Source organism: Gouania willdenowi, chromosome 10 (genome assembly GCF_900634775.1).
Source record: "Gouania willdenowi chromosome 10, fGouWil2.1, whole genome shotgun sequence".
In the NCBI taxonomy this organism is placed as follows: Eukaryota; Metazoa; Chordata; class Actinopteri; order Blenniiformes; family Gobiesocidae; genus Gouania; species Gouania willdenowi.
This window is the reverse complement of record NC_041053.1, coordinates 7842017-7868476: the sequence shown is the minus strand read 5'-3', so window position 1 is coordinate 7868476 and position 26460 is coordinate 7842017. Positions and strand designations below refer to the sequence as shown.

Here is a 26460-nt window from a genome sequence, read left to right as displayed (position 1 = left end):
TTAGTGTTTCTGTATTTCTGTTTTGGTTTTAAATCAGTAAAACAAAATAACCATACTGTTTATTTGTTATTTTGATTTGATTTTAAAACAGAATAACCATAGAATGAATGGTAAAGGGATTCATGAGAACTGTTTTCACCTTTATTTTGATTGTAGTTTTGAAGCAGTAGCTAGACAATAACACACTTTGGTCCACGTAGCGGAAGAGAGATATGAGCTAATCACCGGTAAATAAAGCCCAGTAAAACTACGGAAAACAATAACCAGGAATAAATAGTTGCACCCTGGTAAAGATAGTAGCTCTAACAACCGTTACAATGATAAACTAGGTGATATTACAGCCTGTGCAACAGTATGGGGACGCATTTACTCCGTCTCCGGATTTTAGTATCACCTGTCCGATGAAGCCTGATCTGTTTGCTGACTCCATGTGTATAAGTCTACGTGTTAATGTCTGCATGTTTATGCCTCCTTCCATCCCCTTTTTTCATGATATCCATGTCTTTTAAGGCTCTTATTAAATAGTGTCGGCTCTATTCCAGGCCCCACCCAACACGTCATCACCGCAAGTCACACATGCGCAAAACGACTGGAATGAACTTAAAGCAGAATTAAGTGTTATTAACTGTTTACAAGAAAGAGGAATTATTTCATTCGGATTTAAAAACGGAATAAACCAGTCATCTAATTCAGAATTAAGTTTAATTTGGAATTAAATTAGCATTAGGAATTAAGTGTTTACAAGGTCAGGTTAAAGAGGAATTAACTTTTATTCTGCCTTAAAGAGGAATTAAAGCTCCCATTTAAATGAGCTCCACCATAGTCAATAATAATTAACCTTTGTGTGCATGTGTGTGTGTGCAGTTCTTCAAAGCAGATGATGGAGCAGATAGCTGACCTCGCGCACAGTCGGAGTCAGCTGAAGGAGCTGACCAAGGAGATGAGACAATGGCTGGATGTCGCTGACGAGGAGATATCAGAGCTGCGCTCACAGAACACTAGCATGACAAAGCACATCAAAAGGTCTGTCATTGTAAGAAACATGCATCCTAAACATTAGAGATGAACAATATTGGATTTTTGGCCAAGATCAGATATTTTAGTTTACAAGATTACAATTTCATTTAGCAGACGATTCTATCCAAAGTGATGTACAACAAGAACAGGTAGGGTTAAAGGTCCAGTATAATGCTATTTTTGCCATCTCCAATTGTTCGAAGAACCCCAACAACATAGTGTTTGATGTTTATTTTCACAACCTTGTCTGTTTTCTGGAGTTTTAGCCCACTGAAAAGTCGCTTTCATGACCGTTCCTAAAAACTGGCTGTTTTTGGGCCTTTGTGCATATACTGTACACGAGTAGTGTCTGAGGTTACACCTGGTACAGGGAATCAACTACTTTTTAGGGTCTCCAGCGGCCGCAATTCGGACTCAGGAATGATGCACAAAGTCGGATTCAGGGGGTATCTGTTGATACCTCGTCCGGTCCAATCCGAGGACTTTTTTTTTAAAAAGGCCAGGACTCTACCTAAGACTCTACCCACAACTCTACCTAGGGCTCTACCCACGACTCTACCCACAACTCTACTCACCCTGCCCAGCCAAAGGGGCACCAGAGATGCCCCTATCTTTTAGTACCCATAAAAGCAACTCAATTACAGTCACGTGAGAACTTGTAATCCATTACTTTCACCTCTAAGGGTGTGTGTGTTTGTGTTTGCAGACTGGAGAAGCTCCTCAGTGAAAAAGCCCACAATGAAGCAGAGTCAAGCGGGTTACTACGAGGCGAGGACCTTGATGCAGATAAAATCAATGCGCAAAAGATGAACAAGATGGTGTGTAATAATCACAAGCTTTTCAATTAGAATTGATGCTTGAAAGAAGATATAGAAGAATATCACCTGTGATGACTTGTGTGGAGCTCTGATTTAAAGTTGAACTTTGGTGTCCTGCAGGAGAAAGAAGCTGCCCTGATGATGGAGGAAACTCAGAAGCTCACTGCAGAGGTAGATATGTTGGTAAAAGCTACGCCATGTGCAGTGTTAGGTATAACAGCGTTTAAGTATAACGGCGCTACCTTTTCAGTTACGGAGTACCGTAATTTCCGGGCAATAAATCGCACTGTTTTATTGGCCGCATTACAATAATTTAGCAATTTTCTAAGAAAAATCCTCACGAATGCCGCAGCTTAACATAGGCCGCACTCTATTGGCTGATGAGGGTGCCCTTCAGACAACTCAGCCAATCAGAACAGGCAGGTAGGTGGGCTGCTGTACTCATCTTAGGTTGCAGGGAAATGTCCGTGTTTCAACTGATAAGTTTCCTTTACTACATGAAGTCACCTCCTCACTGCAATTTTGTGGTGGCATGAAGCTTATAAAACTGGGAAAAATCCATAATTTAGCCACGTCATTGTTTAAGCCACAGGATAGAAAGTGTGAGAAAAAAGTAACGGCTTATAGTCCGGAAATTACGGTAATCTAATTATTTACTCTCCCCATCGTTACAACGCCGTTATCGTTACTGGGAAAGTAAAGTGGCACGTTACCGTTTGGTGCCATGTTGTCAGGCAGCGGGCAGCCCATCTCAGCTGTTTTCATCCTGCAGGCAGCAGCAGGACAGTGGAGAACGCATGGGAGAGCAGGGGTGGTGATGACGGGCAAAAAGTTGGTTACTATTGAGCCAATGAGAGCCGAACAGGAAAATACGTGAAAACAAACATGGAAGACCCGAATTTATTGTTGAAACCCCAACAAGAAGAGGCTTTAAAACCGTCTATACCGTACTACACGCTGTTTTGGTCTGCTGGCTTCGTTTAGGGAAAAATAACTACGCTTGTTGCGCTGATTGGTTACTCTGCGCGTTTGTCACGCCCCACTCAGCCACCAGAACTCAAACGCCATGAGCACTTCCAGGCTAATGTCACGGCAAATTTGCGGTTGACCTCGTTTGGAGACATGATTTATTGCTCTGGTTGAATGATGGAGTCCAGTCGAAAGATGATGATTTTTATAAAAAAGGTTTATTATAAAACTCAATAAAAAAGAGTACAAAGATGGACAAAATTAGTGACCGCCCGGGCGGACGTCCGATGATCGAGTGGCACAGTTCTAACTCATCACGTATATTCCCCCTCAGTCCCCCTCCCTCCTCCCCCCGGGAGATAAAGAGGACAGAGAGGAGGAGGTGAGGGAAGAGAGCGAAAAGAGACATTTTCTTCTTAGGTCAAAACAACCAGTTCTCTGGTATCTCCTGATTGTCAGCTGTGCTGGAGGTGTGTGCGTGTATGGTGCTTGTGTGTATGAATGGATGTGTATTGGGTGTGTATGTGTTATTATGTGAGTGTGTGTGTGTGTGTGTGATAATAGAGGATGCCTCTGTGTCTGGCATGTGTTTTGGGAAGATGACCTGACCCAGCTAGAAGTAGAGCAGGAGGCACAATGAAAGTTACAACTTAAGGCTTAAAGGAATAAGATACATGAGTAAATGTATTTATAAACATAACTAACAATTTTTGCCATAACAATCCACCCTTTTTGGACAAAGTCCAACACAAAAAAGCAAAATTAGTTAGTAAAATGTTTACCTTAGCAAAGCACAGCCCAAAACACATAAAACTTTAATAAAAATTAGTGTAATTGTAGCTCAACCTCGTGGTCCGTAGGACAAACGATATTGACACCGTCATAACACTATGGATATATGCATTGTTTTCCTGAGGACACAGGCATCCCCAAAGTTGGAGCAAGAGGAAAGGAGGAAAAGGCAAAGAACCCCATAAACACATAATGAATATTATGTGAGACAAGGTCATATGCACAATAAAATCAAATATCCTTAGCTACTAAAATCATTGGCAATCACGGCAATGAATATGGAATATATATATATATATATATATATCACTAGTAGCAAAAACACACATGGTAAAAATATCAGCACAGCATAGCAACAAAAACATATGTAGGTGTCATCAGTAAGCAGAGTCATCATCTGAGACATCAAAAACATGAATCATAAACACTTCAGGCAGGACCTCCGGCGGTGGTAGGGTTATACAGACGTGGCAGTTTTTGTTCGTGGCGTCGCACAGCCTGGAAATGTTTTTGACTGCCTCTGCGATAATCTGACCGTCGGCGGTATTATCCGGGATAAAACTGCAACAAGATGCACCTACCATTGTGCAAACGCCTCCTTAGGCCGCGGTCTGTAGGTCTAGGACCATTCTATTTTGTAGGACCATTAAGCGTATATTCGTGATTTCCCCCGAGAGGCCAGTAAGGGCCAAAAATGACGCGTTAACGAAGGACTTAAAACTGTAGTCTAAGGTTTCGACGCGCAGTGTTTTGCCCACACCAGCCCAGGGAAACAGCGAATAAGTAACTTTCTGGCCTGTCGTCCACAGTTTATGTTGGGGGGGAACGTCCGTCCCCCAGATCGCGTCGTGTGGATCGAAACCCAAAGGAGTGTGAGACTCGCGTTTACGTTGTGACAAAAGGGGAATAGTTGAGCATAGTCAAAAACCGTTTGCTAAATTAAACGTGCCATTAGTCCCGGGTGTATGAACGTGGGCACATGTGTGCGAATTATGTGCAGTGTCGCATTCAGGACCCAGGGTATAATAAGCGGATTCGGCATCTCGCTGCGCGCAAAGCATGCTGGTCCGGGTCAAAGGTCAGGACTACCCAGCTCCCGCCTAACTCGTATCATAAAACGTAAACATGGCCGAGTCTGACAAAGATATTGAATATTTTGAGCGTTGTAAAGTGGATGTTTTAAACGAATATTGTAAGACACGTGGACACGTTGTTACTGGGAAGAGGAAGAAAGAACTGGTGGCCCTCGCTTGGGCATTGTCATTTCAAAAAGCGCCTATAGTTTTGACAAAACAGCAGGAACGAGATGCTGTCAACCTTGATTATAAATCTCTGCTCGAGATCGATGTTGACAGTTGATCCTGGGGGGATCGGGCATATTGTGGCGAGAAAGAAAAGGACGCCAACAAACCCCCGAAACCTGCTGGGTGAGAGACACCTCTCTAACATGTACACCACAATATAATATTTATATACTAGTTTACTAGTTAGCTTTAATGTAGTACAGTATATGTCAAACTTACTGATTTAATCCATTCGGCACGACGTTCTGGATCTTTTCTTTCAGTAGGAAATGGGATGAGTACGTATGGCGGGTCGCATATACATCGTGAGGTTCCTTTATTGCACTCGTGAATGGGGCAAAACTCTTTCATCCACGTATTAAGGCCACGTGTACCGTTGGAACAGCCACGCACTGAACAATGAGACCCTGGCATATTGCCTTAAAACGACCTTAAGCAAAGTAAATGCCTAAAAGTCCATATAAGTAGCCGGTTGTTCCACTAGACAGGGGCTTTGTTGACACGCTGGGCAGTCGTGAACTCTGACCCGGATATATTGACCCGGGAATCGCGCATGCGTACTGATAATGCTGATTTGGCTTATTGCAATTGTGACCGGGAATCTGGCCGAGTTTACGAGTTCCGTTTCTGGCAAAACAGAAGGGAAAAAGTGTGGATCGCGTGTAATCTACGTACATAGTGGAAGACGTGTCATCGCGTAGTGTAGCCAGTTTTTCAAAAATATATTAGTGACAAAAATAATGACGAAAATATTTAGTCAATGAAATTAACACTGTTTAACACGATAGTACAAAATATAAAAAAAACCTCATAATTACTTTGCAGAGTAACTCATTACTTTCACAGCATAGTAACTGAGTTACTAACTCAATTCCTTTTTGGGAGAAGTAATTTACAACAGTAACTAATTACTTTTTTATAGTAAAATGCCCAACACTGGTCATGTGTTTAACAGAGAAGCTAAACATTATCACCAATGTTTATCATTAATCATTCAAATTGTTTCAGATGAGAAGCCTCCAGGAACAAAAAGAGAAGGATCAGGCCCACATACGTGACATCACGACTGACCTGGAAACATTTAAGGTTGATATTTTTTTCCAATATTTCTGATAAGTGTCATGCTGTGGCTGAGTTTGATTCTGTTTGTTCCATCAGTGTTACATTGAACAGGGTGAGTTAGAGCAGCAGCAAAAGGATGAGATCATTCATCAGGTAGGAACACAGGAAGTGACCTAACTATGAGTCCTTAGTAATTACAACTCATCTTAACATTCAAATGAATATCTTTGCCGTTGTTTGTGATAGAGAACTTTGCAGTTAATCCATTTTGAGAAAACCGTTGGAGAGTACACCAACATCGTTGAGGTAATTATATCTGCATGTTTGTAATTTAAATTTTAAAAACTTTAAGCAGCCAATGTCAGTTTTGGTTTAAGATGTGGGATTCATTGTGAATAGACCCAATTTATTCATTTTTAGGTAGTAGTTGTTAAAGTTGCTGGAAATTATCATCTTTTATCAGATACAGATATGGGCTACATCCTCAAAAGGATTGAGCTGAGTTTGCGAAACAAGACCAGCACAAACAAGCAAAAAAGAGACATTGTGCGACCCACAGAGCATACGCAAATCGTGATATATACAAAAACTGTATAGGACTGTAACGATTTGTTTTAGCAACGATTTGATTCAAATCACGATTCATTGTTGCCGATATAATTCAAGGACGATATTTATTGATTTAGAACGATTTGATCTGAGGGGGTGCCCTTGGGGTCCGGTGGGCTTGGCCTGCTGGCTGCAAATCTTGGCAGGGGTCCTCCGGGGCGGGCGGTTTTGGCAGTGCCCTTGCATGCTAGCGGGTGCGGTGTGGGGTGGTCCCGCTTGGCCGTGCCCTGCGGTTCTACCGCCTCTGGGCTGTGTGCGCTGCATACCGGTATGATGGTCTGGCTGGGGCCCTTGGGGAGGGTCCAAACTTTGACAATAACTGGGCTCATCGCGCTGGCGGCGTCGTTGGGGGGTGATCTGGGGGGCTCGGCCGGTGCGCCTCGGGGCCTGCGGGGCGACTTGGTGCCCCAGGCGGCTGGGGGTGCGGCCGTCGTCCTTGGGCGGGCTGCTGCTGGTGCTGCTTCTGTTCCGGTTCCTTTTGGCCTGGGGTCCGGTCTCTGCTGTCTCTGGGCCCGCTGGTGGGCACCCGCTGGCTACCTGTTCGAGGCATGGGCGTTTGCCCTTTGCCAGTGTCTCGGGCGCAATAAACACAATAAACATGACAAGCATATGTGACAGCACACCGCTGTCAAATCACTAATACGTTTTTTAACATCATTTATTTCACGTGTCAGAGGCCAGCCTTCCATTCACCGACTCAGCATCCATCTATGCGTCTTTCTTGTGCTAATCAATCACATCCAAACCTGACCCTTTGTCAAAATGAGATTTACAGCTCTATTTTGGAGTCTTGTAGACGGATGCATAGAAGTTACTTTCAGTCCATAACAACACCAGAACTGTGATAAGTCACTTAGGCAGATTTTGTGGGGCAAACACAAGAAATCACAGTAAGAATGAAGTAAAAACACTTCTATGCATCCGTCTACAGGACTCCACATTCCACACTGCAATGCGTGAATCTTTTCCATCAACATCAATAAGAGAATGTTTACGGTGGAGATCAAAACAAACTTTTAAGCAGCAATTTTAACTTTTTTTTTGTTCTTTGATTCATTTATCTGTGAGGCCTACGATATGTCATTATATGAGAAGTTCATCTGCAGATTTCAGATGGTTTGGATGTGTTTTATTGTCTGATATTGGTTCTGTGCTGAAGGATCTCCGACTGACAAACCAGGAGCTGAAGAGGCAGTTAGAGGAAGCACTGGAGAGGACATCTATGTAATAATAGCTCATCTGATCTTCTTATTTCCCATTAATCTATAGCACTGTATATTAACTCTACTGTCTGCATGTCTGCTTTTAGTGCAGCTCTTAATGAGCCAGAAGCTCAGAATGAAAGAGCGCTCAGTAGCCTTCAGTCCATTGCTCAGGAAATTCAGGCAACAGCGGCTGCCCTGATGGAGGAAAATCAGAAGCTCACTGCAGAGGTAGATATGTAAAAGCTATGTCATGTGTTAAACAGATAAGCTAACCATTATCACCAATGTTTATTATTAATCATTTAAATTGTTTCAGATAAGAAGCCTCCAGGAAGAAAAATTGAAGGACCAGGCCAAACAACGCGATATCACTGCTGACCTGAAAACAGTTAAGGTTGATATTTGTTTTCCAATATTTCTGATAATTACTGATGTATCATGCTGCGGCTGAGTCTGTGTTTGTGTTGTATCAGTGTTACCTGGAACAGGTTGAGTTAGAGCAGCAGCGAAAGGATGACATATTTGATCAGATAGGAATGCCGGATGTGACCTATGACTCCTTAGTAATTACAACTCATCTTAACATTCAAATTGAAATATTTGCCTTTGTTTGTGTTTGAAAACACATGTACCATGTCATATTTTCTCGGAGATAAGTGGTCATGTGACCAGGTACGTCACGTTCTGTGATGTGTATTTGCAAAAAAGGTTTTTCCATGGCGCTTTTATTGCATTGCCAATAAACAAAATATGTGCACCTTTTTATTAAAAAAAAAAAAAAACACATCAAAAGGACTTTTTAGAACGATTTAATACCTTCAGGCATAGACTATGGAGAGTCGCCATTTTGGTCGTTCGTTAATTCCGGTTCCGATGGTGGTAAGTTTTTGAACAAGTTTAAAGTTTAAAAACAGTGGTTGCTATAACAAAAAGAGAAAAACCCAGCAGAATAATTTCCTTTGTGTTTCTAAGCCAAATAATGACACTAAGTCAGAGTTAGCCAGACGTTGGCTAAGCTAATGGGCATGAAGCCAAAGTTACATCTGAAATCAGACATGTTCAGACAGAATTCCTTCACAGAAAGTCTTGTAAACGTACCTGTTCAGAGCACTACTACGTCTCTGCTTACAGGGGATATTAAGAGTGGGTGTCATGGCACTAACTGCACCCCTACCAGATTGTTCCCTTTGATTTCCTTGTGACTAAATGATACCGTTACCAGTTTATTAGGGTGCTGTCAGGTGCTACATATTTTGTTTATTGGTAATACATTTAACAAATTTTTGTTAGATACATTTTCACTACAGGTACCCTTTAATATTAGAAGCGCTTTAAAAACACAACCAAAGTCGGCCATGCTTACATCCAATGCGTTATTTCCTTGTATCGATACAATTGATTGATTACCTTTGAAAACTATTTTAGATCGACGAATGTCCTCCGGAAGGCCAACTTGCCGATGACAGATTGATGTAGTTGGTTCATAGGAATATAAATTGATTCATCAATCTAATAAATTAATCGAATTTTCAAAGAATTTTCTGAGGATACGAGGCCCATAGTGTAAAGTGTAAGTCTGTGTAAAGTTGTTGGAAAATATCATCTTTTATCTGATAAAGACATAGGGGCGGATTCACTAAAGGTTTACTGGTATAAAAACATGTGCAAACATCACTCCGCTATTAAGGGGTACAAACCCCAGGGAATCAGGACTGCGCATGTTTAGCGTGTCACAATGTGCCCACAAACCATTTAGCGCATTTCCCTCTGATGAATATGTAATGTAACCGGATCGCATAAGGGGAGCAAAAAAATGGGAGGAAATGCAAATAAATTAATACAGTGGACGCAATGCAATGCATGAAAACCTGGAACTGTTTGTAGTGACTTTTCTGCGCCAGAAAATAGTACGACTCACAGGCAGGTGCAAACAGAGATCATAGCTGCAGTGAATGTTGATATAATACACAGCAGAGATGGGAAAAAAGGCTCTCATTAACCTTTCTAGTATATGAACAAACGTTAAATAATTCAATATTTATTATTAACAGCCACTGAAAAAAAATGTTGAGTAAAGTGTGTGTGTGAGGGAGAGAAATGCAAATGATCTTTGATTGTTCTGTCTATGAGGCCTACGTTATGTAATAGAAGCCTGTTTCCGCCACAAAAAAAAAATCACTATGCCAAGTCATAAATACGAGTTAGTAAAGTCATAATTTCTAAAATAATAATTAATTCAAACCTACACTATGTACCATGTGTTGAATTCTAAGAACTGAATAAACAGCCAAAATATGTGTATTGAATAAATTATAAATATAATATAATAATTAAGAATAGTAAAAGTCAGTGTTGGTAACCTGTTGCAAATGCTCAGATTGTATCTCATAATTATTACTTTCTATCTCACAATTATGAACTTAGTGATTTAAGTTATCCAGAGCTGAGCTGGAGATGATTGTCCATGCTTTTGCCTCATCAAGGCTTGATTATTGTAATCCAGTGTTTACATATGTAAAAAGTGTTTTTCTCAGCTTTTTGTCACAAACTGGCGATTTGTGTGAAACTTGCCTTTATTCAACTGCTGATTACAGAAGAACGAAACAAGCTATAAACAAAAAAAATATATTCCGATGAAAGTAGAGTCTAATATTTCAGAATCTGTTTTCAGATTTCAGATTGTCATAGGACAAAATATTCTGTGGGTCTTGAAAGATCGGTGAAAATAATCTAAAACGCCTGGCAATATTGGGTTGGCTGGCAATGAATGAGTTAATATGATACACAGTCCAAGTGAAAGACTAGTATATGAAACATCTCCTGGTAGGAATGACAGCTGAGTTTGAAGCTGCTGTGTAATAAAAAGCACTTTGAACTCACGCTGGTGGAGGTCGATATGTTTGACAAACTGTCACCTAGTGGTTTCTGGGGAAATGCTCCAAACTCCGGTGGTTGCCATGGTAGCGCAGGCTCCCCCACTTTAAAGTGTCCTCCCTTTTCATCTGGAGGACATGTGTAGGTCCGTAGTGAGATCTGATAATGGCTTCCAAAAGCTGCACCAACCGGCTTTTTCAGAGTCCAATTTTGTATTTTTCCGGGTAAGTGCAACGTCAAAATCCGTCCCTCTGTAAAGTTCCTGGTCTTATAGGAATAACGTCATAACGTCTCAGGAACTAGATGACACATAACCAAGCACCAGACTGACATGTTTACTCTCAATAAACTCTGGCTGCGATCTCTAGGATAGGAACAGTAATTCTGATAAGACATGAACATGATGTGTGAAAGCTGATTGGCTGTAATCTCCAAAATGGCGATTCCCACATATTGAGGGATATTTCATGTGTTTAAGGCTAAAAGGTAAGGTTGTGAAGGATAAACCGATGCGATCGGATATCCAATTCAACAAGTGAGAGATACGGCTCCATTGGTAGCAGCCTCCTCAGTCGATAGGAAATAGCCATGAATTCCAAGATGAATAGATTGTAGAGTCATGGATTGGGTATCGAGGGCGTGCACTGCAGCTGTTCCCACTCAACGTTCTTGAAGCCAAAATACAGCGCTAAATGGTGCTTCCATCTTGCAAATTTGACATAATTTGACCCAGTGTCTGCGCAGTAGGGTCTGGCAGGAGGAGCCCTGGTAACACTCCCCGCCCATTTAGCACACTGCCCTGATGATTTACGCAGCCCAGCTACGCCATGAACTTAAGTATCTTTCCCACTGGAAATTCTACCAACATCTTGTTCAGATGACATGTGATTTTGTTGTTCTGTTTTTGTTGTGCCAATGCCATAAAGCCACAATGCTTGGGGATTTGTGGTCTTTTACATATTTGATTGTTTTATAAAATATCTACAACAAATATTTATCATAGAAACAAATCATTATAGTTCCTACACTGTATCGAATCGATTCGTATCGAATCGTTCAGTGATAAAAGGATATCGTTTTTTAATCAAATCGTAAACTGTGTATCGAGATGCATATTAAATTGTTTATCACAGGGAGATGTGCAACCCTACTAAAAGTTAATATAAATGTCTCCAAGAACATTTCCTACACAAATTAGTAACAAAGTTTTAGTATTCAGTTTTAGACCAATCAAAAATATAGAATAGGTAAGATCTGTTTGGATGCTGTTGAAACCTTGTAAAGCTGCTGTATCAGTGTATATAAGCTATATTTGACCTGTCATGCTTTGTGTGTCTGCAGGAGGAAACTGAACCTGAGGATCAGACAGATCCTACAGTTGTACATCAGCACTATCAACGGTACCTCAGCTTTTACTCTTACATCCAGTCTTTTACTTTAATGTTTCACTTTTTTTTAAACCATATTTCAATGTTTTCAATGCTTTCCTCAGCGATGATCAAAGCTGTGCAAATGAGAAGAAGGAGGAATCTTCTGATTGGAGCTGGACCTTTTGTCTAATGAGCGTGTTGATCATTTTTCTTACACTTGTGGTCTTCGTGGCTCCAGGATGTTCCTGTCAGCTCTGCCCTCTTTTGAAGGACTTACTCAAGATGTTGCAACCTCATCTCAGCCTTACCTACAAGTCCAGACCTCCCATGTGAAATCACTACACAACCAAATTAAAAGCGTATGACAATGTGTTTGGTGTTTGTTGTATCATATAGTGAACAGAAATCTAAGGCTGTATTATGTATATATGTGTGTGTGTGTGTGTGTGTGTGTGTGTGTGTACTGTTCCCACTCTAATCTATAAAGATTTAACTTCCGATTGTAGGAAATCATATTAGTGTATATCACATTTGATTGTTACCAAGGAGGCAATATTTTCACCGACATTTATTTGTTCGTTTGTTAGCAGGATTCTAATCAAAGTCAGACCTTACTTCAGGGTTGGGGTCAATTACATTTTTCAGTTACAATTATGTTTTCAGTTACCCATGTTCAATTACAATTATAATGACCAGCATTTTTTCCACTTACAATTAAATTACAATCATTTTTTATTCTCAGAAAGTCAATTACAATTGCTTTCTCAATTACTAAATTTCAGTTACAATTGATCATGATTACTGAGACTGAAATGAATAACCGAATAAAAGTTAACCTGTTAACCAAGTTAGCTTTCTGTTAGCATGTTTTATGATAACGGGTCCTAAATCAGCTGTAAAATACACTAAAAACAAATATCTATCATCTAATTTCATTCCTATCTCTTGGTTACCTTGTTAGGCTTCCTAATCAATGAAAATATAGGTTTTAATATTTTTGATGGTGGTATCTGAGCCTTTTTTGTGTCAGTATACCCCTCTCGATTTCAATTTTTTTTTTTAATGATAAAATGTGGGAAAGAGATTTTTCAAATCACAATTATAATTAAAGCTGCAAGCAGCAATGAACGCACCCTCGCAAGTCGGGACGTGGCGCACGTTGAGGTTTGTTGCATGTCGGGGTGTGACTGAAATGTTAGTGTTGAGACGTAGCCGACCATTTTTAAGGATTATATCCCAAACTTTCCTGCAATGTTCTGTACAAATATGCCAATGATTTCCTTTTACCAGTAGGTGGCGCTATGACTATCAATGACGGTTGGGTTAAACCATTACTTATTTTTTGGCATACAAATGAAAGCTGCTATAATTAATTGTCATCTACTTAGCTCTACAAACTCTTAATAACTTCCATAAGTGTAGCACATTATACAGGCTGCTAAGCAGTGGTGGCTGGCCAATAGAGGGCGCTAGGGCGCCGCCCCACCACTTACCATGTTTGTTTGAGTGAGAAATAAAAATAATACCGAATTAAAAATACTACGAAACAAATGTATATTTGTATTTAGATAATCAGAAAAAATATATAGATAATAATGATAATGTGTAAAGTTGTTTTGTTCATCTGTGTCTGATTGGTGATGACGTGTTTCCTGTTTAGGGTGCAAAAATCTTTACATTCCACTCTCATGGAATCAGAACAGTATCATAATGAATGAACTCTTGCAGGGTTTTTCACAAATGCACATGCTTTGTTTCACAGTTGTAGTTCAGATTCACAAATGCACATGCTCTACTTCACAAATATTATTTTGAAGCACACTTTTAATATAAATCCACAGATAATGCAAATTGCTTAATGTGCATTTACAAGCTGCTTCTGTGCTGTGAAACATCTGTGTATTTGTGAAAGAAATGTGTGTAGTGAATTCTGAGACTACCCTAACGTCCAGACTACCCTGGTCAACGAACGTCACTATTGGTTGATAAAACTGACAGATTCATCAGCCAATCAGGTGTGTTTGCTTTCAGCCAATCATATGGCTTCTTACATTTTTGCCACACACCTGTTTGAACACTGCGTATGCGCACATATCAGTAGCTCTGCAGTTGGTGTGAAAGTGTGAGATACTAGTGCGTAGGATAATCACTACCCACTCCTGACATGGTCTTTCCTGGCTGTTTTCCCTGGACTCCAACTGCTCTGTTCACAGTAGTCACTGGGTTTCCAGAAATTCAGTAGGATCTCCTGCTAGGCATTGCTGCCAGTCGCACCTCCTCCAGTGCCCACGTGTCAGCAGCAGGGCCATCAGCCAGGAACCCCCGATCATCAACATTTTGCTGCTTCATTCCTGGAACGTCTCCTGGTGGTGAAGCAGTGACAAGACGTCTTCCTGCCACAGCTGATAGGTGTTCCTCCCTGCGGCTGTTGTCCTTCCTCCTCAGCCAGTGCTAAAAGCTCTTCTGCCAGCTCTTTGGTTGCCTTCTTTAGGTTCCCTCCAGTCACTCCTGCGTCCTTCACAAGGCGTGTGGTTGATAGCCTCACATAGCCTCGGCATTCAACTTCCACTGGATAGATGGTAGTCTTCCTGCCAGCCATCCGGCACTCAGCAGCCAGCTCTGAGTACTTGGCCTTCTTGCACTCATAGGCAGTCTTGATCCCCACCTCCACTGGTATCGTGAGCTCAATGAGGAGCACAGATTTTGCCTTACTGGACCAGGCCACTATGTCGGTTTTAAATCAGTGATATTGACCGGGAATCGGAGCTGCCTGTCGAGGTCTACTCACATGTTCTACTCTTGGTCAGGGGAAAATGGCCTAGATATTTCTTTTGGCCTGATGTTTCTTCTCCCTACGTCCTTCCATGACAAAACTGATGAGGCTAGGGTTCTCTGCTGGTGGTCCCCCTTTGTGGCCCTGTTGGCGGCCCTCCAGCACCTCTGCTAGCTTCCTAAGGATGATTGTGGCACCACCTGAGAGAGCGATCTTACAGCCTGACAAGAGGTGCTAGAGGTTAGCGTTAGGGGTGTTGCAGAGTGTACAGCATTCCTCATTCCCAAGATTGTAGATTTCTTATATTTAAAGTGCTTTCATACAGTTTCAAATTTGTATGTCTCTATCTATAGTTTATATATATCTAAATGTATAATAAAATATTTGATATAAGTGGGAAAAGAGCTTGTTTTCCAACGCAAACACACACAACACAAAAAGGTATTAGAAGTCTAATTATTTAGTCAATAGAAAATCATTGATCAATATGTGTCAACAGATATTATAGCGATAAGGTTTTTTGTTGTTGTTTTTTAAAAAATATATCTATAAAGAAGAAAAGTGGGTTTTCTAAAAATAATTCAGGAAAAGGTTTTGTAATGAATATAGCTGCTGAAAAATTATTTTGGCACAAAACTACCAGTGAAACTTTCATGATTTTGAAGCCAATAAGAAATCATATTGAGTCAAAAGGCTACTATAAATATTGTTGTTTGATTCTGTACTTCAGGTATTTGAGATTGTGGATCTTAATGTCTAAACATGAACAAAACACTCTTATGAGGCCACTATGTAAAGTCTTGATTTGTGAGTTAATATGTTCTGTGAAGTCCCTATTGAGATGAATACAACAAACATCTTCACTGAATACAGATTACTCTTGAGTAAGTTTGGAGACCAGAGAATGTAATTCCACACCACAACAATCCATCAGAATATAAGAACGTTTTCTGCTCAAAATCTGATCCTTCCAAGTACTTTGAGAGGCACCCTGTTTAGAAATGATCATGTAAATTACTGGCAGCAGTGTCTCCAGCAATTTGTTTACCTCCCATTACTTTGCTGTAAAATGAATAAATTTTCATTACTGTGATAACAATAATGTACTGCTCTATGTTGTGTAGTGGGAGTGAGGGTATCTTATGCAGGGTAATAATCACAGGGTAACTCATGTATTGAGCTTGATGTTCAGACTAAACATTAAGGTCATAGCAGCAGCTTCTGTTAAAAAATATCCCACTGCAAACTTTCTTCCATTTATAAGTAACATCAGCATTAAAACTACCTACATACTGTAACTACAAAAAAGTTTACAAGTGGGGTTTTTGTTTTGCTCAATATTATGTGGATTATGTTATGTATGCAAAAAGTGCCCATATAGGAAATTATTTATTTTATTTATTTTTTATTTTATTTATTTATTTATTTATTCAGTTTATTTCCGACATGGTTACATTCACTTTTTTTTTTTTTTTTTTTTTTTACATTTTTTGTACATGCCGAAAAAGGAGACGAGAGAAGCAGTTTGCTTATCCGGGTCCCGTCCCCTGTTTTACCATCGCAGATTTACATGGGTTTACATGTCTCTCTGGTCAAAACATTCTTGATTTCTTCTTTTTTGTGTATTCTCATCTGTTGGCCTTGTTCCCTGCCAGACGTTGTTAGCATTCCTCCAGTTCAAGAATAGTTCCTCTTTCGAAGGTGTTTGGAAGATTCTTCCCTTTTCATCCACAATGTCACCTTGTTTTGTCTCTACATCAAGGGTAATCCAGCTGTTGTTAGTTCTATTGGCAGTGTTGTATTTTCCACTGTCTGATGATGGGATCAGATCCAACTTGTATAAACACATCACTACATCCCAGTTCACAAGCAAAGTAGTATTTTAATGTAATATATCTCTTGGGATGGGTGTGGCTTAGTTCATAAGCGTGTTTCTAACTGCTGTTGTTAGTTTTATTGGCAGTGTTGTATTTTCCACTGTTAGATTTAACTTGTATAAACACATTATTATATCCCAGCTCATAAGCAAGGCAGTAATTTCATTGTATAAAAAAAAAACGTGTTTCTAACTGCACATATGACAATAAACACTTTGAATTTAAATTTAATGTAATCCTTAATCACCCCACCACCTAGCAATTAAAATGAATAAATGACAGACCTTTTTTACTCTTGGTTTCACATTTAAATCGGTCTCCGTAAAATAATCACAGTCTGAGTTTTGTTTCCAGTGTTTATATAGATCTGGGTCCATATCCATGATTACCATCAGTAGTGTTGTTGTTTAGGTGGATCCTTCGTATTTTCCCAAGTTGTCCATCGTCTTGATAAGAACTGGTTTTCCGTTCTCTTCTTCCAGGATGTAAATCCTGCAGTTTTTTGACCAAGTCTTCATAATCTTTCCTTCTTTTTTTATTTGGCGTGCTTTCCATGCAATGCTTGCATTTTGTTTCGTCAGGTTTTCATTGATGTACACCTTCGTTCCCTTGAGTTTGTTTCGTTGCTTGATTATTTCTCCTTTGAATTTTATATTCGTGAAGGTTATTTTTACAGCTCTGGTATCATTTCTCTTTGGCAGGAGATGGCAGGAGTTGATGTTGTCAGGGTTCAGGACAATGTCCTTCGACTTCAGGAAGTCAATGACCTGTTGTTCAATCGATTTTGTTTCTTCGTCACTCCTGGGTTTTATCTTTAGGCCTGTGATGATGACATCTTTCTCTCTTTCCTTTTGTTCCAGCTGTTCAACCCTCGCGTTCAACAATTTTATCTCTTCAGCATTTCTTTCATTCTTTTCTTTCAGTACCTTTGTTTCGCTTTGTAGTCTTTCCAGTGAATTTTCCAGCGTCTTTTCCAACGACTTTATCTCGGCAGATAGGTTTTGTAGACCCTCGCGTATCATCTCCTTGACCTCTTCCAAACCCGAATTGGGTTCTGAAGGGCCTCCCTGCGGTTTTTTCACCATTTTCCTTCAGTCTTGGGCCCAGTTTTTCAGGCTGTTCAGGCTGTTCAGCTGTAGCCAGCTGTAGCCAAGGTCGTGTTATCGGAGCAAAGAAAAACACGTCTGCTCTCACCAAAGACCAGAGACCAAATTATAACCAACCATTCGCCTATGGAGCATTTTGGGTAAAATGTTGATATATATATATATATATATATATATATATATATATATATATATATACACATTAATTTTGATCTAGGTATTAATTTTTTTAGAGAAATAAGTGCAATTTTACAATTATTTTTGCATCAGTTAATTTCACACTACCATGATTTTTAAACTACTGAGTCTGAAATAAAGGATGATGATGATGAATAAAAAAAATCACATAAATAATCTAATCCCTGACGACAGCCCAAAATGGAATAACAATCTAATCAAACACAAATACTTGCTACATTATGTAGGTCTCTCAGACAAAACCTGTATAAAGGCTAAAGGAAGTAAATATATATAAATATTAGTGATGCACCGAAATTATAATTCTTAGAACATTTAAGAAAGCAGTTTAAACTGAAATGGGAATTTTTGACTACTTCATTTTGGAGGTCAGATGATGAACATGAACAGGTTAGTGGACAGAAGGTCCAGCAGAACAGAGTAGAGAGATAGTGTCCCAGACTAGTTGAGCCGTGAACCACAGATCAGGAACTGCCATCATCATCCCATTCCTCTCTCAAACACTCCCTCTATGTCTGCTTCTTCCCTTGTGTGTTTGCTCCTGTACTCCTTCTGGCTTTTGTCTTGCAGGTCCGTGGGATCCTCAGTGTGGAGTTACAGAGTCTCAACAACTCTGTCTCCACCCTTTCCTCTGCACACACCCAACACAGCATAACGTGGATGGCTGTTCATCATAGGAATGGGATCCACACAAGGTTCCTGCTGCTTAATAGAAGGTTTTCCTTGCTGCCATGATGAATTCATGTTGGGTGTGGGATACATATGTATGTGTATATACGTATATATGCATATGTGTGTATCCATAAAATGAAGAGTCCATCCTTAAGACTGCTCTACTGTAAAGTGTCTTGAGATACCATTGGTCATGATTTGGCGCTATACAAATAAAAGATTGATTGATTGATTGATTGATCAGCTTCATGAAACCTGAAACAGAGCAGAGAGAGAAGGGCGAGGAGAAGACCCTATACAGTGGTGCAAAAAAGTATTTAGTCAGCCACCAATTGTGCAAGTTCTCCCGCTTAAAAAGATGAGAGAGGTCTGTTTTTATCATAGGTATACCTCAACTATGAGAGACAAAATGAGTAAAAAAATCCAGAAAATCACATTGATTGATTGATTTTAATGAATTCATTGTTAAATCCCTCAGTAAAATAAGTATTTGGTCAGTCCATCCAACCCAAACAGTTTCACCATTACCCCAGAGGACCCCACGGCCCCTCCCTCTGGGTAAACACATCTACACAGAACCAAAATCAAAATGATCCAGTAAGATATGTTATGTTGTTGGTTGATACAATCTGAATGAAGGATATTTTTTCTGTTTTTCGTTTGGGTTAAAGGAAACCAAAAACAAAAAAAAACGGATTTCAAAATAAAGTTCGAAATTAGTTTCTGTTCGTTTCCTTTTCTTGTTTTACCGTAATTGTTTAAGACATGAATAAGGACCGTCACGTGACCAGGAAGTAAAAGTAAAAGCGTCAAAATAAAAGCCCAAGGAAGGAAGGAAGGAAGATAGATGGCTAGATAGATATAAATAATTAGATAGACAATTAAATAGATATATAAATAATTTGATAGATAATTTATTAGATGATAGATAGATAGATATAGCCATAAATAATTAGATAAATATATATATAGCACTTATAAGGTTACAAGGTGCTTTACAGAGTGCAAAGACAAAACAAGATTTAAAACATAGAGAGAGTAAAAAATGTTCAATAAAATGCACATCAAAAAACATTGGTAGAATATATAAAAATGAATAAATAAATACATTCAGAGTTAATTTTTAAGCAAGGATTTACAATCTAGTATAGTGAGTTTGAGTTCCAGAGCTTAGAGGCTCTGAGAGCTAAAGCACAAGATATATAGATACTGTATATACAGTATACAGACAGACAGACACATACATACTGTACATACTTACAAGTTATTTTATGTGAGAAAAGACACATTTAAACGGATGCTTGTGGTGATTTTAGACGTTATTTCTGGAGCTGTAGTTACTCGTTGATGCCACCAGAGAAAGTATCACCTGAAGTGAGCGCTAGTTGTGGTAACTTTGCGTTTAGGTGTTTATGATTTAGCATTTGTATTAATTCCAAATATTAACTGTAGGTAACCCGTAATCATTGGAATTAATACAAATGCTATATCATAAACACAAATATAATGTATGTATCAATGTGTGTAGTTAGCAATAATTCTGTGATGTCAAAATGTACTAAAATGCTTCTCTTAGATCTTTTCTCTTGTTGATGTTGCTATTGTATGTTTGTAATAATAATTGTTTATGATTTAGGTGCCTATAAGCTTTCTTGCCTCAGCCTACTCCTTTGGAGCTTTAATTTCTAAGTTTAAAAGAGACATTGATGTGATTTGTTGTTTTTGTGGAACCCACCCAGAAACAGTGCAACACCACTTCTGGTCCTGCTCACACTCAAGGACTTTATAGAAAGACTTCAGTCAATTTATTCATTGTCCATCTTTACAAAGACTTTCCACTGAAATAGAAGGATATTGTCTTGTGTTTTTATTGTTTAATATTCTAAAGAAAATCCTTGCTTTTAATAAACCTCTTGATTATTTGGGCAAAATATTACATCTGCAAGTTACATCTACATCAATAAATGATATAAATCTCATTAAGAAATGCAAAAATAAAAAGGCTCAGAAAACCATTTACATCAGTTTCTAAAATGTTTGATTGTATGTGAACCCCCTGACACTCTTTTTGTGTATTTGTATGTCCTTGTATACTGTTGTATACTGTTTGTTTGCAAAATAAAAAATAAGAAAATTCACCAAGAATGAATATATTTTTTATATACTGTATGTATATAGAAAAAAGCCATGAAGGCAAATGAACTGATTTTTTATTTTATTGTTTTACAGAACCATGCTTGTGGATGTGCATAAGGTGTAAATGGTTTACATCAGGTACTGTTTCTTTCTGTAATCCTGTATCTTGTAGGACTTGCTGTATCCTGCGTTTGGTTATTGGTCACTGTACAAAACCTACATTTCCTCCCAAATGTTGTCTACATGTGGCCTGTGGGCACTTCTTGCATAAATAATCCACATATTATCAAGCCAAAACAAAACCTCAACTTGTATTTTTTTAGCGTTGGATGGTAGATTTTATACTGACTTGGTAGGATATAGATGTGTGGTTGGTGAATTTAAAGATGAATGGTTGCCATTTTACAGTATTACCTAGTAGTACATACAGTATGTTTTGACTAATCAAATGTTTTGAATGTTATCCTGATGTTGAAATCAGAGGTGTTGCAAACTGAGTTAATTTTGCAATTATAAGTTTGAGATGTATCTTTAAGAAGGGGAGATGTAATGTATAAATGCAGTTTGGTACTGTCACTTTATGGGACACTCGCGCAAGGCATTCTGGGATGCCTGGAAGCCATGTTTTGTCGGTCTTGACTTGGGAGTAAAGAAGTAAATAACACAAAAAGTCACCACTCCTCTCGTCTCATCTTTTATGTCTAGTAAGCTAGAAAACAGACATTACAGTCAGGTTCTTCAAAGCTCTGAGCATTCTTAAGTGACAACAGAAACAATGTCAGTTTCCTCAGCAACATCATCTGGAGACGTTTCCCAGTCCCCTTCAGTGTCTGTGATAGTCTGTTCAGCAGTAATGTCCTTTCTCTTTGCATCCAGCATTTGATTCACATGTCTTTTTACACATGCACCTTGTACATTTACTAAATATGTAACAGGACCCTAAACATCTGTTATCACACCATCCATCCACTAATCTCCTCCCCTGTAGTTTTTTTACAAGACCCACAGAGAAAGACCTGAGTTTCCTCCCACTGTCTGACTGCTGGGAAATCCCCACTACTGGAAAAACTGATGACCTTCTGGTTTCACTAAGGACAACCTAGTACGGACCCTTTCGTTTCAGAAAAAGCTCTGCTGGTGTTTTCTTGGTGGTTGAATGTATGTTCCTGTAACTAAACAAGAAGTGAGCAACACAATGCTGCAATGACATGCCACCAATCGCCCTGTTTTTTGCCAAAGACTTTTTGAAGTTTTGGACCAGGCATTCTGCCAAACCATTTGAGGCGGGGTGATAAGCTGGAGCTTTAATGTGTTTGACTGCATTAGCTCAAGAAATGATTCAAATTTCCCTGAAGTAAACTGAAGACCATTATCCGTTACAACCTGTTTTGGTAACCCATAGGAGGCAAAAAGGTTTCTCAAACCTCAGTGGTTTTGTTAGCTGTGGTAGTCTGCATGTGGCCAGTGATCATATGCATCCATAACAACTAGAAACATTTCCATTTTCACCTCTGCAAAATCCAGGTGTATTCTCTCCCATGGACCTGGAGCCCATTTCCATGTATGTACATGTGCTGTAGCAGGCATGCTATGTTGCTGTTTACAGATATCACATACATTCACCTCACTTTTATTGTCCTCATCAAGTGTTGACCACCAAAACCAACTTTTGGAGAAAGATTTCATTTTTACCATACCCCAATGGCTGTCATGTAACTCCGATTTGTCCGGAACGACCACCCGGAATCCCCAGAGAACACAGTCATCTTCTAATGTGAGGTCAAACGTCCTTTTCAGTAATGGTTTGTGGTCTGTTATCAAAGTAAACTTAAGACCAAACAAATACTCGTGAAACTTCATCACTCCAATAACTAAACCTAAGGCTTCTTTTTCTATCTGAGAATAGTTCTTTTCTGTTTTTGTCAGCATCCTAGAAGCAAAGGCTAAAGGTTTCTCATTACCGTCAAGCATTTTGTGTGATATAACAGCACCTACCCCCACACTGGTGAAGCATCGCAAGTTAGTATGAGCGGTAGGTCTGGGTTGTAATGTACAAGAACATTGTTAGAAAGTAGTTGCTTCTTAGCATCCTCAAAAGATTTCTGGCGTGACTCTGACCACGCCCACTTAACATATTTCTACAATAACCCTGTCATAGGAGGCAGCAGGGTTGAGAGATTAGGAATGAACTTCACGTAGTAACTCAACAGAGATAGAAAAGACTTCAGTTGAGTAGTATTAGTAGGAACGGCTGCTTTAGCAAGAGCCTCACATTTAGCTTGCATGGGGTGTATTCTCTCTGCATCAATCAATCAATCAATCAATCAATCAATCTTTATTTGTATAGCGCCAAATCATAACCAATGGTATCTCAAGACACTTTACAGTAGAGCAGTCTTAAGGACGGACTCTTCATTTTATGGATACACACATGTGCATATATACGTATATACACATACATATGTATCCCAATGACATGCCCCAAATAAGACACATTGTGCTGAAAGAAATAACTTTTTTCTTTCTTAACCCGAAGGTTGTAGTTGTTAAGCTGTTTTTCTCTATCTAGCCCTGTGAATAAAACGTCATCTAAGTAACACCATCGAGGCCCTGAAGGACTTGATCCATAAGTTTTTGAAATATTGCAGGTGCACTTGCTACACCGTAAGGAAGTCTGTTTACTTTATACAGTCCCTTGTGTGTGTTTATGGTCAAGTAGTGTTGAGAGCTCTCCTCTAGCTCCACTTGTTGATAAGCTTGTGAGAGATCAAGTTTAGTGAATTTCACACCTCCAGCTAGTTTTGTGAAAAGATCCTGTGGTTTTGGAATTGGGTACTGATCTACCTCGAACCATGGGTTAATGGATACTTTATAGTCCCCACAGATCCATCTAACTATGGAATGTTTACAGTAGGTGCAGCCCATTCACTATAGTTAACAGGTGTAATCACTCCATCAGCTTCCATTTTGTTTAGCTGAGCTTCTACGGCCTCCAGAAGTGCATAAGGCACTGAGCGAGGTTTGCAAAACTTAGGAATGGTCCCTGATACCACATGGAGCTTAGCTTTGAAACCTGTCACCTTTCCGAAGCTTGGCTGAAACACACCTGGTATCTCTCAGTTAACTCCTCCAAACTCTCAAGTTCTACTTTGTTTACAGAGGACCAATCCAGTTTCAGCCCCCTGATCCAGTCTCTCCCAGTAATGCTGGACCATCTCCTTCCACCACTAACACATTAAGTGTTCGACCGATTCCATTGCACTTTACATTTACCGAAATGCTTCCTCTCAGTCTAAGTGAATGCTTGCTGTAGGTTTTCAACACACAGTTTGTAGGCATTAGTTTTAGCTTCTTAAACCTACGTTTGTACAGTTTGTCAGAGATTACAGACACAGCAGCTCCTGTGTCTGCTTCCATTTTTAGTCGTTTCTCGTTGAGTCTCACATATAAATAGTAAGGTTTTTCAATCTGTACATCACTTTCAGAGCAGGAGTCCTTACCTCTAGTCTCTAATGAAAACAGTTGAACATCTCTGATATTACCTGTCCGGTACTCTGTAACACAGCCCGGTGCTGGTGTTGAGTGAGTCTTTGCTGTCCCTGCGTTCTGGCATTTTGGCCGCACGGCCCGAGTTGCAGGCTCTGTGGGCGGTGAGTCGACCTCCTTCTGTGGATCCTCATTAGAGGTGTGCTCCTCCACCGGCGTTGCAGGTACTTTACTCCAATCATGGTCCCTCCCTTGAGCGGAAGCGTCCAGGTGCTTGGTCCATTTGGTCTGTCTATCGTTTCTTCCTTCAGGTCGGGAACGGCAGGCCTTGGCAATGTGCCCTCTTTTCTTACAGGCGTGGCATTCCACGTCTTTTTATACGACATTCATCTGGTTTGTGCCCTTTTTCAGCACATCGATAACAAGGTTTCCTGTCTGCGTTTTTCTTCGGCGTGGCTGCCAAAGTAATGGCGTTACTCCTGAACGACTTTTGTGCCAACTGTTGTGCATTTTGTTTATTCACTTCATGTGCCAGTCCCATATCATACGCTGCTGCCAGTGTTAAAGCTTTTGTGTGGGCGTCATTCAACATGTCGTCACACAGTTCTGCACTTTGAACCCCACATACAAATCTATCTCTGAGAGCATCATCTAAAAATGTCCCAGATTTGCATGTGGATGCCAGCTTCCATAAACTAGCCATGTACTCACTTAAGAACTCACCTTCTTGCTGGTTCCTGGAGTTAAACTTGTATCTTTCTGCAATGAAGTTTGTCTTCGGCACAAAATGTGCATGAAACAAATCAATTAACTCCAACAGTTTTTTTCTCTGACAATTAAAATGGCGCACACAAGTCCATAAGCAGATTGTGGTTCCTTCTGCCCACAAATGTCAGGAATACTGCCTTTGACTTTTCACCACCAAACATCAGCCCGTTTTCCAACAAAGAACTGCTCCAACTTTTCTAAATAAGCTTCAAATCCTTCTTCGCTTTCATCGAAGTGAAAATCCTCACTTTTCCCTAATGCCGCCATAACCAACATGCTTTCTCCCTTCTCAACGGAGTTTTACTTCCAATATAAAACTCTTTTCATCCGTAAAAGATAAATCCCATCCTCGTCTGATGATGATTCTGTATCTTTTTATTCAGACAACACCACACACAGGCTGCAGCATTCTTCCTCTATAAACGGCTGCACAACTCCCAATACAGCTTTTTTTGCCCCTACAGGTGGAACAGATAACACAGCACTCTATACTTGTATAGGCATTCTTATGCTTCTTTTAAGATTAACACCCTTTCTGATTTAAACACCACACATACCCTCTTCTTTATTGTGTAGGTGGTGTATTTGAATGTGTTTCAAACACGATCAATGTACAAGTGCGCCATCTAATGGAATTTGTTGTCGTTTCACATTTTCACTGCGTTTTCTCCTAAACTTCCCATTCCTCCCATAGCCCATACTGCCTTTTTCAGTTCTGCCTGTATTTCCTCTTTTTTCTTTATTGTTTATTCCTATGTTCACTTCCCCAGTAAGTGCAAGATTGTGTTATTGTGCCTTTGTATTCTGATTTAAAATGTAGAAGAAGAAGAAGAGAAAAAAAGAAAGAAATAAAAAGAGAAAAGAAAGAAAGTGAAAAAGATAGAAAGAAAGAGAAAAAAGAGAGACAGTGAAAAAAGAAAGAGAAGAAAGACAGAAAGAAAAAAAACAGAAAGAAAGAGAAAGAAAGAAATAGGGCCTTCACACCCCTTCTTCTGGTGCTGGGGTCCTTCTAAGAAGTGTGCCGTTGTTAAAGGGGTCCTATCTGTGGGGGTCCTATCTGTGGGGGCCCTATCGGGGGTCCTATCTGTGCTGGCCCTATCTGTGGGGGTCCTATCTGTGGGGGCCCTATCTGTGGGGGCCCTATCTGTGGGGGCCCTATCTGTGGGGGCCTGTCAGCTAAAGCTGTGACCTGTAGATGGCATCCTGCTACAATCAGCAGCAGACACGCGAGGCTTCCCGCAGCCAATCACAGCTCTGCGTTTCAATCAAGTTTGTGTATTTTTCTGCCGTCACTGTTTGACTTCCAGCCGGGAGAAAGCTCTTGTTTTCCCGCTAGCTGGATATGTGGATGTGGAGGTAGCCGTGAGCGGCAGCAGCCCGCGGCTCACACCGAGCTTTGAGCAGCTCTGAGCGCGGAGGAAGAT

At 39.9% G+C, this 26460-nt stretch overlaps 1 protein-coding gene across 1 annotated transcript; it reads left to right on the top strand.

Moving 5' to 3' along the window:
• The first annotated feature begins 880 nt into the window (after window positions 1-880).
• LOC114471558 (outer dense fiber protein 2-like) lies at window positions 881-26446 on the top strand. Its single transcript, XM_028460404.1, has 13 exons — window positions 881-1023; window positions 1724-1835; window positions 1956-2006; window positions 5909-5986; window positions 6059-6115; window positions 6209-6268; window positions 7731-7795; window positions 7881-8004; window positions 8093-8170; window positions 11992-12050; window positions 24348-24432; window positions 26070-26197; window positions 26344-26446. Exons 1-13 carry the CDS (start codon window positions 881-883, stop codon window positions 26444-26446), a joined length of 1143 nt encoding a protein of 380 aa, XP_028316205.1.
• Window positions 26447-26460: the final 14 nt, after the last annotated feature.